The sequence below is a fragment of the Chroicocephalus ridibundus genome, chromosome Z, assembly GCF_963924245.1.
Source record: "Chroicocephalus ridibundus chromosome Z, bChrRid1.1, whole genome shotgun sequence".
In the NCBI taxonomy this organism is placed as follows: Eukaryota; Metazoa; Chordata; class Aves; order Charadriiformes; family Laridae; genus Chroicocephalus; species Chroicocephalus ridibundus.
Window position 1 is genome coordinate 37,444,253 of NC_086316.1, and position 17,662 is coordinate 37,461,914.

General features: G+C 41.8%; 1 protein-coding gene across 5 annotated transcripts in view; it reads right to left on the minus strand.

Annotated features, from left to right (window-relative positions):
• SPIN1 (spindlin 1) overlaps positions 1-17,662 on the minus strand; it is a 66,375-nt gene that overhangs the window by 19,571 nt on the left and 29,142 nt on the right. For all 5 annotated transcript variants that reach the window (XM_063319557.1, XM_063319558.1, XM_063319559.1 and 2 more), the window contains one exon: positions 14,015-14,240. In XM_063319557.1, coding sequence (XP_063175627.1) covers positions 14,015-14,066 — 52 coding nt within the window. In that variant the 5' untranslated portion in view covers positions 14,067-14,240. The remainder of the gene's footprint in view (positions 1-14,014; positions 14,241-17,662) is intronic.

A 17,662-nucleotide genomic window follows, 5' to 3' on the forward strand; every position in this document is an offset into this window, starting at 1 on the left:
CATTTTCTGGCAGTTTATTATACATACAGTGGGGCCTTTTCAGCATGTGTCACCTCCCCCTCTGGTGACATTCCAAAACCTTTGCCTTCTGGACAGCCCATGATCACTTCCAAAATTCCTAGGGCACTGGGGTTTCCCATTTGGGCTCACTGTATGATTAGTGCAACCCACTTACTCCACCGTAGTATGGTGCATGATGTGTAGAGGGGACCCTTTCTTTGAACATCCATCGCAGCACCAGCAGTCGGGGTACTAAGAGAAGCTGTGCTTCCCTACCAACCACTTCCGAAGCAGCTCAAACCTCTTCATATGCTGCCAGTATCTCTTTCTGTTGGAGTATAGTAGGCTTCAAATCCTCTGCATCCCCGACTCCAAAACCTTTTGGGTCAGCCACGAGTATCCCCTGGTGCTTTCTGCCAGAGGCTCCAGATAGGGCCACTCTCCCTGGCTGCAGTGTAGAGCACGTTTTTAACTTCTTGCCCTACCCAGATTAGCCCCAGGGCTGGTGCATGAACTATTTCCTGCTTAATTTGCTAAAAAGCTTGTCATTGCATGGGACCCCACTTTAAATTGTTCTTCTTCCAGGTTACTTGATAGGGAGGGCTTACAATCAGACTGTAATCTGGGATATGCATCCTCTAAAAACCCACAATGCCTAAGAAAGCTTGTGTTTCCTTTCTACTAGTCGATAGAGACATAACTACTATTTTCTTGATCACATTCATTGGGATCTGAGGGTGTCCATCTTGCCATTTTATTCCTGAAAACTGGATCTCCTGCGCAGGTCCCTTGACCTTACTTCGTTTTATGGCAAAACTGCCTTTCAGAAGGATTTGAACTATTTTATTCCCTTTCTCGAAAACTTCTTCTGCTCTGTTGCCTCATATGATGATGTTGTCAATGTATTGCAGGTGTTCCAGAGCTTTACCCTGTTCCAGTGTAGTCTGGGTCAGCCCACTGCAAATGGTGGGGCTGTGTTTCAACCACTGGGGCAGTTGATTCCAGATGTACTGAACACCCCTCTAAGTGAAAGCAAACTGTGGCCTGCACTCTGCCACCAAAGGAGTTGAGGAAAACACATTAGGAATATCAATTGTGGCATACTATTTCACTGCTTTTGAATCCAGTTCATATTGAAGATCTAGCACGTCCAGTAGTGCAGCACTCAGCAGCAGCATGACTTCATTCAGACCACGATAGTCCATTGTTAGCCTCCACCCTCTATGAGATTTTCACACTGGTCATATAAGACTGTCAAAGGGTGAGCAAGTCTTTCTGATCACTCCTTGGCTCTCTAGTTGATTAATCAGCTTATGGATGGGAATCAGAGAGGCTTGGTTGGTGCAATATTGCTGTTGATGCACCGCTGTGGTAGCAGTTGGTACCTGTTGTTCTTCGATTCTTTAAAAACCCCACAACAGACGGGTCCTCTGAGAGACCAGGCAAGGTAGACAGCTGTTTAATTTCCTCCATCTCCAAGACAGCTATTCCAAAAGCCCACTGGTACCCTTTTAGGTCCTTGAAATACCCTCTCCTGATGGAGATGCCAAGGATGCATAGGGCCTCTGTGCCAGTCACAATGGGATGCTTTTGCAACGCATTTCCAGTAAGGGTCACTTCAGCTTCCAATAACCGTGTCTTGGGATCCCCCTGTCACCCTAGAAATACAGGGTTCTGCCCCTTTATAGCTTGATGGTATTACGGTACACTGTGCACCGGTGTCCACTAGAGCCTTATGCTCCTGTGAATCTGACATGCCAGAGCATCGAATTCACACAGTCCAATAAACCCAGTTGTCCCTTTTGTGGGGGCAGGACCCCTCTAATCCTGGTTATAGTATTTGTTACTCACTTCTTACAAAAAAAAAGAAGTCCCTTCAGGAGGATCAGAAGTAAGATCAGGCCTTCTACTCTGTCTGGGGAACTGCCTGCTGGAAACTGGAGCAGCACTTTTCCTGGATGGATCCCCTTTTGTGATTCTTCTTCCTTGCAACTCACGTATCCATGCCTCTAGGGTTGAGGCAGGCTGTCCATCCCACTTCCTCATGTCCTCTCTGTGGTCATGCAGGTAAAACACAGGGTGCCTTGTGATGTGTACCCTCTATATCCTCTCTGAGCAGACAAACACTTACTTCTAATAGCTGAGATACTGGCATGTACAGGTGGATCCTCTCTCTTGAGCAGACAAACACTTCCTTCTAATAGCTGAGATACTGGCGTACACAGGTGGGGAGTAGGACATGTTCTCTTTGAGTTGCTGGACCTTCTGGGACAATTTCTCCACAGCTCAGACAAGTGAGGAAGAGAAACTTTCTTCACATCACCAGAGTCAGACAGCCACCTCATCCACCATTGATCCCTCTTTGCCTTTCCATTTCGTCACTGCCAATGAGCTGGCATACGATGATGGTGCACTCTGTACATACTTCCGCCACATGGGCTGCGTGCATTGGACTTCATCAGGATCTGTGGGTAAATGCACATTGTCCGGATCATAATAAACAATCTCCCATGTGGCGAATTCCCTCAGGCACTGGATACCTCTCTCTGTGGTGGTCCACGTGCCCGGATGACATAAAACATCTTCACTGAAGGGGTAACTTTCCCTCACGACAGGGAGGAAAAAACAGGAGTCGGCTCCGGAGACTGAGGGCTTGTGTCTTCTTCCCAATCACCTTGTCAATGCCACTTTCCTTAGACAGGGATCCCAACTGCTTGGCTTCCCCACCCTCTAATTCCAACCTATTGGTCCCATCATCGCAGCATCATAGCAGGCCAGGTGACAATGTGCTTGCCCAGGCAGCGTCTGAAATCTTTTTGCATATCTCACAGCTCACACAGCTCACTCAGGGATAGGGATCAAGTGATTATCTCTAGTTCTGTCTCTTCCTCCTGTTCTCATGATGGCCGTGGTTCATCATCATCCCTTACAAAGAGAACTGATTTCTTTGTACGTTTCTTCTTCAGTATAGGGGCGACTGATACCAGCATGGGGTGGTTTTCTGGTTCACCTGCAGTGCCTGTCGCGGGGTCTGGAGTAGCCGCAGTGCCCGTACGTCTGTTCTCCCTCTCTTTTCTCTGAGGGTGCTGCATAAAATTGAGCAGTCTTTGGTAAATACTGGCCAGGGTCCAGCATATTGCAGTAAGTCGTGCCTCTCTGGAACAGCCAAAACATTTTCCTTTCAAATATTCTATCACTTCATTAGGGTCCTGTAGCTGTTTAAGAATGAAGTTCCAAACCACTGGAGGTGAGAAGACCTCTAGATACCTGTCCACACTGTCCTACAGCAATGCCACCCATGACTATCCCACCTTGGGGCAGATCGCTGGGTGGTATTCTTAAATATTTGTTTAACCCTAAACAAGACCTGAAACACATTTCGGAGACCTAGCAATAGGAACATGCTGGTTTGAACATTCCAAGGATACTAAAAATTCCCAAAAGCTGTTGCACCTGGTCCAGAAGAGAAAAGGGAGATGAAGCAGTGAGGCAAAGTATCCCCCTGTTTTACCCAGAGATTGGGTGCAGTTCTTAATACATTCTGAGACATGGTGCCTGAGGTTCAGGCAGAACAGCCTGAACCACATAAACATACTAAGTTAAACTCACGAACAGTGATGTTATACCATAAATCAGTGTTACACAGACAGCAAAATGATAATCCCGATCCCTCTCCCAGAGGTGATAAACAGCACTGCAGGGAGTACAGAGAGCATATAAGAATTTACATAACACCACAATGTGAACAAACAAAGCAACATTGTGACCAGCAACTATTTAACTAATATAATAAATGTGTATAACAAATTCATTTGAACATGCTCTGGTCAGATCTGTCATTATCTCAACACTTTGAGCCCCACATTGGGTGTCAAAAAAGGACTGTCATGGTTTAACCCCGGATGGCAACTAAACACCAAATAGCCGCTCTCTCATTTGCCCCCCAGAAGGATGGAGGTGGGGAGAGAACTGGAAGGGTAAAAGTGCGAAAATTAATGGGCTTAGATAAGGACAGTTTAATAACAGAAATAAAATACTAATACTACTAATATTAATAATATAATGAAAAGGAAAAATAATACTAGCTAGTATGAAGAAAATTAACTCTACCCCAGCCAAAACCAGCACATATGTCAAGGAATCAGCTCTGCAGAAGACCCTGCTTTTGAAATTCAGAATTGCCAATAGCTTGTAGAGTTTCTTTACAAAGATATTTATTTGTAAATGCATGTTTTAACGAGTGATGCCTATGATGTCATATTGCTATATCTTAATGACTTAAAACATTTTTGAGAGAAAATAAATTTTTTTTTAATGAAATCTTTTCCTTCACCTAATGACTGCGGAACATAACAAAGCAGCAACCTGGCTTATATAAATTCTCCCAAAGCCTCCAGTACTATCTAAACAGCTTGTGACAGAAGTCTAATTTGTATTAGTCACTCTCTGTCAAGAGCCCAGTCCAAAGCAGAAAGGCATTTAAAAAATCCCAAACATTTCAAGGGCAGTACCTTCCAGGAAATCTTTCAAGAGAAAACAGCATCTGCATCCCAAATATTTTGGGGTCAGGCACAGTTTCATCACAAGCAGCAATGTGACTTCAAAGATGTTAATACTAATTAAAGAACAATAAAGGAGAGTTATTACATTCTACACAGCATGAATGCCATTAACTGAATAGGTTTAAATTCACATTCTTTACCTCCTCTTAACTATGGAAAGACAAGTTCCAACTAGAACACTCTATGAAATTTTAGATAACACTCAAAATACTCTGTACAACTAAATTGCCCTGAACATAAAAATATAAAAAAATAACACTGAACAAAAATCACAAGTAAACATATTAGTTTTGATCTTCTTTGTAATAAGCAACCAAGACTCAAACTTTGATGGATCAGAGAAAATATTTATGTCTCAGTCACTTATATAAGAGCACAGAAACACATTTTTGTAATAGAAAGGGAATACAAACTCCAACTCCCAGTCAAAAAGCAACATAATTAAGCATTCAGTTGTCATGTGGTCTTTGTGGTTTTTGAGGCTTGGTTAATTTGCTCACAACAGATCCCTAAAATTCAACAGCAAAACTAGAAACCATGTTTCTGAGTACTTCTACTTTACTCTAGACAAATAAAAAAAAAAAAAAGGGGTAAGAGAAGACACACTAAAACAAACACGCTTTCAGGATGTTAACTCCAAGGGAACTATACCTGTCTTTTTAGCTGAGGTGTACAGGAGGAGAGAATAGGGAGAAGGACAGGAAAAAGCTACTGGCAATGGTTTTATTGTCACATCAGATGGCACCCTCTATTCAATCCAGGAAAATCATACAGGTTCTTCAAAACACACCACAATATCTTACTTCTCTGAATATCCCCTGTGTTTACAATGAGCAGCAAAAGCTAGATGTTTTTAAGTTTTATTTCAGAATCTTTTGTGGGAACAGCAGTAATCCCACAGGAATTATTCTGTATCCGGAGGCTATTTCAGAATTACTTTCAGGGACCTAAGAAATACATCAACGTGCTTATTCACACCTAGTGTTGCCCAACCCCAACTTAAAAGAATTTAGGGAAGGAAGAGAGTCCTTTTATTCAAAGAACACCAGAAGTATAGAGATAAAATGAAGTCTGGCTCTGCCACAAGACTTCACTGCAATCCTAAACAAGTCGTATCTAGGAGTGGGATCTCTTTTCTTAGTTCACAAAGACAGTACTGAAACAATTTACACTTGCTTTTAAGTGAGGCGGGGTGGGGGGGCGCAGGGTGGAACTGCAGAAACCTGTATATGACCTAATGTGTCCTAGTTTTTTCTTTACTAAGAAATTACTTTGTTTTCAAATCATCCAGTAAAGGCATTACAATTGTTCCTGACCATCAGGCAGTCTGGTGGGATTCTGTACCTCTGGGAGATAATTGCTAGGAAGATCCAAAGGACCATGCCTTTCACTTACACAGTATTACAGGTGATCACTAGGTCAAACAGAAGTGTAAACACATGGGTAATCACAACTTATTTTACAATCGATTATATTATATAATGTTAATTTTTAAAAAATAAAATCTGTATTCCCCTATACTGGAGAGACAGGCACCCTGTCATGCATAGGAGCAGCTGGTTGATCTACTGAAACTATATCCTGGAAAGCTACTCTATATTTCAACAAACTCATAGAGGCTGTAGCCACGTACTCTACTGTTACAAAAAAATAATAATAAAAAAAAAAAATCTATCTTCCCTTCTTTTCTCCATCTTCAATTCTACCCTTTGTTTCCTCAAGATGGAACTATGAAGTATGTTTTCCCGTAGAGACATATTTCAAAAGCCTAGGTGTTTTAATCAAATGTCCTCCTCTTTTACCCCTACTTTACAGCAAATAAAGGCATTTCCTTTGTAGGCAAACAGCCAGGACAGATGAAAATTGGCTTTTTCAAAGAAGCCACCACACCTGTAATGTCACTGATTGGTAAGACTCTACAGCAGGACAAAATCAAAGTCAATTGCAAAAAGCTTTGATAGTGCATTACACTTCTTAACAGTACTCATATTGGCCTATACGAATACTTAACACAACCACTAATTTATCTATACTTCCAAATATTTTTTTGTAGCCTGTACACGATCCAAGAGTCTCCTAGAATCCCATGGTTTTATGATTTTACATGATTAACAGGTCAAATATAACATTTGTAACATTTCACCACATCTTTTAATCAAGAAGAGAAATAATAGAAAGAATATAGTAATGCTGTATTACCCACCAGCACCCTCAAGTCACGCCCCAGTCTGTACTGATATTGGGGATTGCCCCAACCCAGATGAAGAACCTTGCACTTGGTCCTCTGGGAACTTCATGAGGTTTCCACAAGACCACTGCTCAAGCCTTCCAAGGTCCTTCTGGGTGACCCTTGACAGACACCATACATTACTGGTTTCCAGTTAGAGATTGAGCTGTTGACTGTAACTCTTTAGATGCAGCTGTACAGCCAATTACTTATCCATACAACAGTACATCCATCAAACCCATATCTCTCCAATTATGTAGGTAAAAAATGTCATACTTACCCCCACCTGTTATTCTCATTACTAATTATTTCAAATAAAGTAACTATCAAGCTCATTAGTCACTTAACTATGGTAAATCCTTAACATTCCCCCCAAAAAAACAAGGAAACAAACCCAACCCAAAACATCACTATGACCACTTAGCAGGCTATAAAAGGTCACAAGGATCATTGACACCATTGACACTAAAAGCATAGAACAACATCACAACAACTGCAGGACTAGAAGTCATTCTTCCCTATCAAATAAACTTTTTTAAAGAACTAAGGATGAATATCCTTTCATCTGTTTGTAACCAAGTTCTCCTTCCAAAAAGAAGACAGACCACTCATTTTACCTGGCTGCATTTATAATAGCTTTTTCTCCTAGAGACACTCTCTAAAAAATAGAAAAACACAAACTAATTTGCTATAATGTTAATTTATGTAATATTGCAAGGCCTCTCTTCCAGCCATGAAAAATCATCATTTTACAAACTCCAGTGAACTCATTTACTACCTTTGCTGTTCTTTTCAAACGAAGAATCTGACCACTATCAGTGAAACTACTGCTGTGATAAACAAACATTCTGTCTCTCCTGCACAGTAAGCTGCCTTTTCAAGTCCCATGCCCAGCTTTCACTGTAGAATAGGCTATGCAGTCTCCTAATGACAACTGCCTGCTGGACTCTTTGCTAATGCATATCCATAATCAAGAAACATCAGCAGATAATTTCATACCCCTCCCTTAACCCCGTCCCCTGCATCTAAAGTGTGTCAATTTTAATGACAATCTGGCATGGTGTCAGTTATAGGACAAACTATAATGAATAAATAATGGAAAACATGATTCTTAATATATTAAGTCTATGAATTCTCTCTCTCAAAAAAAAAAAAAAAAAAAGAAAAAGAGTCAACAGAACAAATGGGAAGCAAACTTTTCTTCTCAACATATTTAAGTGAGGTGTCCTAGCTTAACTTTTTTGGTTTTTTTCAGAATAAAAATCCAGCCACTTAATCACCCTCTACATAACACTTCAAATCTGTGCTGTATTTTGTTGTTTATCACACATCACAATGAAGTCATTAGATAAAATACTTCCAACAGTTACCTTAAATACCTAGTGTCTAAATTCTCTGAACCTGGGCACAGTGCCTAGTTAATGCTTAGAAGTCAACAAGACTTAAGTTAAGCACCAGGTCAAAGCCCGCTCTCCTTTCTTTTCTCTTATAAATACAATTCTACTCCCACAGGTATTCTGCTACTGTCAAGAGGAAGAATGACTCATCAAGTCGACAGCATGAAAGCTCACTGAATCAGGTGTTCAAAACTTTGTAATGGGTCTTTCCTTTGAAACCTTTTATTAGAAATATTTGTCTAAGTTACCTTTGAAATCAGTAGATGTTTCAAATGAGTGACAGTAAACTGACATTAATGTAAGTTCACCACAGGTAAATACAGTTTTGAAAATTTCCAAAGGCTTTCAGAGAAATTTTCCAGTGTCAGTTGTTTCAGTTCTCAATGAATTGGATGAGCATTTGATAGCACCAGCATGGACTGCACCAGTCTGCTCTGGGGAAGTGATCTGAAGCCAAAAGGGCTGGCAAAAAGCTCTGTTTGGCGCTTCTTAGAAGCTGGGAAAAGTGGTGTGCCTGTGCACACAAGGCTGACAGCTTGTGGGCGGGCCTGCTGAGCTAGCATGGGCGGACCCAGCAACACCCACCGTTTATAAGACTATAAGAAGCCTCCAGAGGCTGTGAGCAATGCCACAGCCTTTCACTGGCAGCAGGCGACAACGTTGACCATGGCTGCGTGCGGTGTGAGCAGGCTGATGACCTGCTCAGCCGGGTGGCACAGCTCCAAGATGAAGTGATGGAGCTCAGAGAAGAGACGAGTAGATTGAGGAACTTTAGAGAGAGAGAGAGGGAAATCGACCATTTCCACAAACAGAATGGGAGGTAACTTTTAGTGGACCAGAGGATTCCGTATCCTTTCACCAGCAAGCCTCCCAGCCGTCCCATAGTAATCTGCATGAGCAGGGTCAATGGGAACAGGTCTCTGTCCGACAGAACATATGAAATAAACAGAGCAAGCAGGTTCCTTTAAGAAGTGCAACACCTATAGTGCCCTTGCAGAACAGGTATGAGGCTCTGCAGGAGGAACTGGTTGCAAGCAAGGAAGGGGCTCTTGAAAGCCATAAGAGCCACCAAGGCCAACTCGCCTCAGGCTGGCCATCAAAACTGACCCTGAAAAGAAAAATCAAAGGGTCGTTGTAGGTGACTCCCTGCTGAGTGGAGCAGAGGGCCCAATATGCAGACCGAACCTGCTTCATAGAGAGGTCTGCTGTCTCCCAGGTGCCCAAGTACAGGACATCGTAGGTAAACTCTCCACCCTTGTGAGACCTTCAGATTATTACCCACTTCTGGTCTTTCAGGTGGGAAGTGATGAGGTAGCAATGAGAGGTTCACAATCATTTAAAAAAGATTTCAGGGCCTTAGGGCAACTGGTAAAGGGATCTGGAGCTCAGGTTGTGTCCTCCTCCATCCCTATGACATCAGCGATGGATGAGGGAATATATAGGAGGAGTCAACAGGTTAATTCATGGCTCCGGGACTGGTGTCGTAGACAGGGCTTTGGGTTTTACGATCACGGCTTGGTATATGAGGCACCAGAGCTGCGAGCAGCTAATGGGATGCACTTATCCCAGAGGGGGAAAAGGATTCTGGGGCAGGAGTTGGCAGGCGTCATTGACTAGATTTGAAGAAGTCAATAATTTCATGCTTGCCTGTGACAAACAGTGGGGCAGCACATCGGGGCAGAGGGATGGAGTCCTAGTAAGGGCTCTCAAATTTTTGCCCTAAGGCAAACCGGAGACGATGCACCAGGACACACCAAGGGAATCAAGGGGGATTCGCGCAAGAGGGTGACACGGCTAGCCCAGCTGAAGTGCCTCTACGCGAATGCACGCAGCTTGGGCAATAAAGAGGATGAATTAAGGGCCACTATGCTGCTGGAAAGCCATGACATAGTGGCCATTACTGAAACTTGGTGGGATGATTCCCATGACTTGAATGTAGGGATAGACAGATACAAGCTGTTTAGGAAGGACAGGCATGGTATGAGGGGAGGAGGAGTTGCCCTCTACATCAGTGACTAGCTAGAATTGATGGACCTCCACATAAGGAAGGACAAGGAGCTCGTTGAGAGTGTATGGGTTAAGATTAAAAGGAAGACAGGGGAAGGTCACCTGCTACAGGCCACCTGACCAGCAGAGCCAAGCAGATGAGGCCCTCCATAGGCAGATGGAAGTGGCTTCCCATTCACAGGCCCTGGTCCTCGTGGGGGATTTCAGCCACCCTGACATCTGCTGGAGGGACAACACAGCAAGGCACCAGCAATCCAGAATGTTCCTGGAATGCACAGACGACAACTTCCTCCTCCAAATGGTAGGGGAACCAACAAGAAAAGGTGCTATGCTGGACCTCGTTCTCACCAACAGGGAAGGACTGGTGACCAACATGAGACTCAGCGATAACCTTGTCCACAGTGACCACGAAGCAATAGAATTTAAGATCCTCAGGGCAACTAGAAGGATATATTCCAAGCTTACGACCCTGTACTTTAGGCACGCAGACTTTGATCTCTTCAGGGATCTGCTGGCCAAAGTGCTGTGGGACAAAGCTCTAGAGGGAAGGGGGGCCCAGGACAGCTGGTCAGTATTCAGGGATCACCTTCTCTGTGTCCAGGAGCAAACTATACCGACAAAGAGGAAGGCAGGAAAGAATGCTAGGAGACCTGCCTGGATGAACAGGGAGCTCCTGGACACACTGTCACACAAAAAGAAACTTTATAAGGAGTGGAAGAAAGGACAGCTAGAATGGGGGGCACATAAGGAAGCTGTCTGAACAGCAAGAGACCTGGTGCGAAAAGCTAAAGCTCATTAGAATTAAATCTAGCCAAGGAGATCAAGCGAAACAGCAAAAATTTGTATAGGTACATTAATGGTAAGAAGACGACTAGGGAGGGTGTGGGCCCCCTCAGAAAGGAAACAGGGGAGCTGGTGCCAAGTGATATGGAGAAGGCCGAGGTTCTCAATGACTTCTTTTCCTCAGTCTTCACTGGCAAGGGCTCCAGCCACACTCCCAGCATCACAGAAGACAATGGCAGGGGTTGGACAGAACTGCCCATCGTAAGTGAAGATCAGGTTCGTGACCATCTGATGAACCTGAAAGTGAACAAGTCCATGGGACCTGATGGGATACACCCACGGGTACTGAAGGAACTAGCGGATGAGGTTGCTAAACCGCTCTCTATTATATTCCAAAAGTCATGGCAGTCTGGTGAAGCCCCACTGACTGGAAAAGGGGAAACATAATCCCCATTTTCAAAAAGGGAAAGAAGGATGAACCAGGCCTCTCAGGCCAAGTTCAGGCCACTCAGTCTAACCTCCATGCCTGGTAAGATTATGGAGCAGGTCCTCCTGAAGGCACTGCTGAGGCAGAAGAATAATGAAGAGGCGACTGGGTACAATCAGCATGGCTTCACCAAGGGCAAATCGTGCCTGACAAACCTGGTGGCCTTCTATGAGAAGGTCACAACATCAATAGACAAGGGGAGAGCAACTGACGTCATTTACCTGGACCTGAGCAAAGCCCGTCCTGCATGACATCCTGGTCTCCAAGCTGATACAATATGGGTTTGATGGAGTGACAATTCAGTGGATAAAGAACTGGCTTGACGGCTGCACCCAAAGAGTGGCTATCAAGGGGTCCATGTCCAAGTGGAGGCCAGTGACAAGTGGAGTCCCTCAAGGATCAGTACTGGGGCCGGTCTTGTTTAACATCTTCGTCAGCAACACGGACAGTGGCATAGAGTGCACCCTGCGCAAGTTTGGTGATAACATCAAGCTGTGTGGGGCAGCTGACATGCTGGAGGGAAGGGATGCCATCCAGGGGGACCTTGACAGGCTGCAGAGGTGGGCCCATGCCGACCTCCTGAAGTTCAACAAGACCAAGTGCAAGGTCCTCCATCTGGGTCGGGGCAATCCCAAGCACCGATATAGGCTGGGCAGTGACTGGCTTTGAGAGCAGCCCTGAAGAAAAGGACTGGGGGATGCTGGTGGACGAGAGGCTCAACATGAGCCGTCAGCATGCACTAGCAGTCCAGAAAGCCAATCGTATCCTGGGCCGCATCAGGAGAAGCGTGGCCAGCAGGTCGAGGGAGGTGATTCTCCCCCTCTACTCCACTCTCGTGAGACCCCACCTGGAGTACTGCATCCAATTCTGGAGCCCCTACTAAACGAAAGATATGGACGTGCTGGAACGTGTCCAGAGAAGGGCCACAAGGATGGCCAGAGGGCTGGAGCACTTCTCCTATGAGGACACACAGAGAGTTGGGGTTGTTCAGTCTGGAGAAAAGAAGGCTCCGAGGAGACCTTCTAGTGGCCTAGCAGTATATCTTAAGGGTGACTACAAGAAAGCTGGTGAGGGACTTTTTAGGATATCAGGTAATGGTAGGACTAGAGGGAATGGATTAAAACTAGAAATGGGACAATTCAGACTGGACATTAGGAGTTCTTCACCCTGAGGGTGGTGAGACACTGGAACAGGTTGCCCAGAGAGGTGGTGGAAGCCCCATCCCTGGAAGTTTTTAAGGCCAGGCTGGATGGGGCTCTGAGCAACCTGATCTAGTGGGAGATGTCACTGCCCACGGCAGGGGGGTTGGAACTAGATGATCTTTAAGGTCCCTTCCAACCCTAACAATTCTATGATTCTATGACTGTTGCTTGGGTATTTTAAAAGTTAACTGAGCTTTCACAAGTGCACATGACAGTTTCCTGAGATTTTTACGAAAGCACCAATTCACAATGGTTGGTGACGGAAAATATGCTGCATCATGTATCTACAAAGTCTTTCCTGGCACAGGTCACTGACTAGTGAGTTTTGCTGCAACACGGGATAGGAAGGGCACTTCCTCCCAACTGAAAAATACAAAGTAACTTCGTAACAGGAAAAAAATTACTAAATATACAAAACAATTTACCTGTAAATAAGTAATTTCAACTAAAAAGCAAATAATTGAACAGAAGGATGAACAACATTCATCTGTAACCTTTTCATCCTCAAAATGCTGGTCTGTAGAATTCCTGACTTGCAAATGATAACTTTTAGTCCCTGTCCCACACTAGTCCAGCCACAATGCATAGCTGAAGCAGAGTCTAGCTAAATTTATACAGGACCAAGTATCAACTTACAGAACAGTTCTTCTTTGGTTGCTTGATGCTTTTTTTTGCATCACTGCTGATAGTTCTTACTACAGAGCACAAAAGACTGACTAAGATCCATTAGCCTTTCACGCTGCAAAATTTTGAATAAGCCTAACTCGTCATAAGAGGATGAAAGCTTATTCAAAGTTGCATTTTTCTGAATAAAAAAATTGCTTTATAATACCTTCACTAACCTATTTCACTTTAGAGAACACACACAGTAGCAACAGTATTTGCATTTTTGTAGTGTTTTCAAGAGATTCTCTTTTACAACTACTAGCTGATCAGCTTCTATACAACCATGAAGAGTTTTACTCTGTTACAAATACATGGTGAATAAGTTTCTTTTTATGTTCCAGCACATCTGATAAACAAGAGAAATTCTCCCCTTAATACGTCAATGTAATCCCAAAACAAAATTGATTTTGTTCCTTTTTAAAATTTTACATAACTTACAGTTCTAATAAAACTTCAAAAATATAGACTATATTAAACACTTCTTATACGTATATCTGTAATGCTAAATTAAATTTACATATGCCTTTTCGATTCATCAGTTTATATAACAAAAGTAGATGTTCTTTTATGAGAGGAATGATAACACCTCAATAAAACCATTAACATATTAGCATACAAAAAAAAAAAATCTACAAAGTAAGAACACCTTTTACCCACTAAAACCACCCAGAAAGCCACCTCACCTGCATCAGCTCTGGACCGCTGACCTGGTGACTTTCCAAATGGGGTCTTCATTCATCTGTGTTTAAGTGAGCAGCAAAGCTGCTGGACTAGGGTGAAAATCCAGTTCTTCCCAACTCCCAGGTTATCGTCTTATTCTTGGAATAAACCAGCTCCTGATTAATCCACCATTCAATCATGAATTTGTCCTTCCTCAAACGTAGAAGCTGCACGTTCAATTACAGTACTCTGAAAAACAAAACAGGTAAAATATAGTTTGATTTGAGACTTGGTTATGACAAGCATTAACTGACTTCGTCAAGATAAAAATATTTTTATTCACTTTAGTGCTTGTTTTCATACTCAATATTTTTGAGTTCCTTCATATTTTGTTACTCTGAAAACATTCAGCAAACAGAGGGCATATAGGCAACAATACAGCTAAACAAATACAAGGGCTGCTACTTTTCCCCCACATTCATAGGTTCGTAGGAAAGTTCCATATCACATCAAAGTCAACTACATACCAAAAGGAAAGCTTCTTAAAAACCACTGCGCTTAGTACAGGGAAGAATGACTACTAGATTAGAAGAAGTGGAATTACCTTCTCCAGAGGTAAAGCAGAAATCAACTATTTCCATTTATTAGAAACAAACCACCTTCACAACCACATAGAAAATAACTTTGCTTTGTATAAGTAAAAAAAAAAAAAAAAAATCTGTTGAAAAAATCCAACACATAAGAGGTACCAAAACACTGATTCCACTGCAATGACTACTGAAGCCAGCAATTTGTCAAGCCATTGGTTCACAGATCTGCGGAAGTTTTTGGTGATTCTCTACACCTAAACTCACCAGATTCCTAAAACATTTAGTCATCCCATTCCTCTAGATGAGGGAGATAAATAACTTTTTAAAAGTCCTTTTCAGGATTTAATTACAGAAACTTGTGATCACCTGAAAATTTCGAGAATTACAGGTTAGCTTACTTCAAACAGGAAACATTTATCCAGATTAATCCCTAACTTCAGTGCTGCATATGGCTAATACAAGTGAAGTGAGATCACCCTTTTAGCTTCATTTCCTTAAGAAATGTCATTGCTGCAATCATGTTCTCTGTAATCTGTTAATCAGTGCTGTCTTCTCTCTTTTACTTCAGTTTTAGAACCTGCGGTCAATTTTCACACAGGGGTTAAAAACAGAGGAATGCCCCTAACTAGTGACCCAGATGAGGGAAAAAGTGTACCGTATGTTCATGCCTTACTGAATAAGGGAACATACAAGGACATGCCTTGAGGTATTTGCATCTGACAACACTTGTCAATTCTTCCATGAATCGCACTCATTAATTTCTAGGAACACTAGAGAAACACAGAGCAATACTCCTAGGAAAAAAATAGCAATAGTGAGACAAAAATTCAGTCATTTCCAATTTTCATAAAGATGCATATTATGTTTGGAAGAGCTAACTTAGACATTCACAGTCAGGAATTTGTAAGAATTTGTGGAATTACAGTTAAAAATTGATTCACAGAAGCTTAGTAGTTTGTCCACATTTCATCTCTCCCTGAAATCTACCAGTGTATAAACAACAATGCTGAATGATACCAGGGCAATAACAATCAACTTTCTAAAAGTACTTCAAGACACAACAGGAAGCAATTAACTTGCCTAATTACTTTACTAGAACACAGCATAAGGATTGTCTTTCTACTAAACCCCAAAATATTTTACTATGAATTAAAATATATTAGCACAGAAGCATCAATGACTATGAAAACAAGCCAAACTCAGAGCACTGCTGTGATACACTATCATATTCAGTCTCACAGGCATAGAACTGAGGCTTTTTTTTTCCTCCAGGGAAGGTATTTGTTGAGAATCAACTGTAATCTAGCATTATATTTTTCTACTTCAAAAAAACCCAACAAACGTGCCCCCAAAAAAACATAAACCAAAAAACTCCCCTGCCACAAAGCCATAAACTGTGAAAATCCTTCAGATCTAGAAACTAACATACCCTTTTGCAGTAAGACTTTGACTTGCTATTCAAGCAGCTGTAAATATTTCATAATACCTGTACGTATTACATACTTCCTCTCTGCCCCAAGATTTCCAATTCATGGCAAAAATATAAACTACTACATGTTTTAATTTCACTGGTTGTTAAGTAGCTATGTTTGTAAAGACAACTAAAACACCTCAAAAGTTGTAGTTTTCTACCAGGTAACTTTTTTTTTTATTGGTATGTCCCCAAGTATTACTACCCAACAGATCTGAAGTCGTACCTTTAAAAAGGAAAGTTACTTCCTAATCCTTCTAAAGTCACAATTTTTGCTAGCACTTAATGAAGTGTATCATTAAGTATGTCCTCTGAACCTAAGGACACACGGCTACTGAAGACAAAACTTAATTCATCAGTTCAAACTGATTTTCTAGGAACTAAGCCACTAACTATCACTAATTCAAAACCTCACTGAAGATTTTCACTGAAAGCAAATGACACTTGAGTTTTCCTAAAACTACCATTCTGAATTCAATTTACATTTCAGTTTCACACTGATAGTTCTGAAGATATTAATAAGGAGGGATAAAACCTGATTTTCTGAAAATAAACTGATGTACTTTGAGAACATCTTGACTTTTAAAGCATATGTAACTAAGCCTCACTTGCTGGATTAATAAATAAACTAAAACCCATAAAACTTAGAATTCTTAAACATGATGAATGACAAAACAATATATTTAATGCCATCATGCAAATATCTTAAACTCTTAATGAGATGTCATCAACAAAAAAATTAACTCACAAAATGTAAAAACTTCTACTATACAGTTTTATTAGAAGTCTCAAAGAATGTCATGTTCCACACTAAAGTTGAAAAAAGTTTTTAACATGCTTCTGATGTGCTCAGTAGCAATAAGCTATCCTGCTAACTCCTTGTTTGGATGCATATAAGATGACTTATGAAACAATCAACTTTTTAGGGTAATTCTGTTAACAGCAGCAGATATAGCAAAAAGAACACAAGTAGCTTTTTTTGATCCAAACTGACACATCCAAACCAAGTTTTACTAGTCTTTACGAACTGCCAGTAGCTTTCAGAAGATAAATGCCACTGCCTATCAGTTAGGCACCGACTTCCCCAACACCTGACAGCACAGGCCACCAGTAGCGCAGCTGCAGCTTTCACTTGAAGACAAGCAGTCATTCTTTCAACTTGTCATCAGCTGCAACTACTCATCAGACCAGGTGTTTTGCTTGTTTACTTTTACAAAGCTTCCTGGATCACAGCACATCCATCAGAAAATACCAAAACCAAAAAACAACACAGAAATTAGATCACTACTTCGCCTGATAGTGTTATAACTACTGCAAACTGTTTCACTGAAGGTTAAGTGTTTGACTAAAAACACAAGCCCTACAAATTGTCAATCATATCAATTTTAATAATAGTACAATCATACTATCAGAGGAGGGAGGAAGAAACAATGTTAAGACAGAAAAAATAAAGCTGTGTTAAAAGACTTATTTTTTAGTATAAAGGCAAAAGGAGGAAAAACTAGCATGCACACAGACTGCAACTTTCACTGTGAACCAGCTTAAGCTCATCTATAAACTTAGTTGTCTAGAAACATTAAAATGCTTTTACATGAGCTTTTAACTCCATG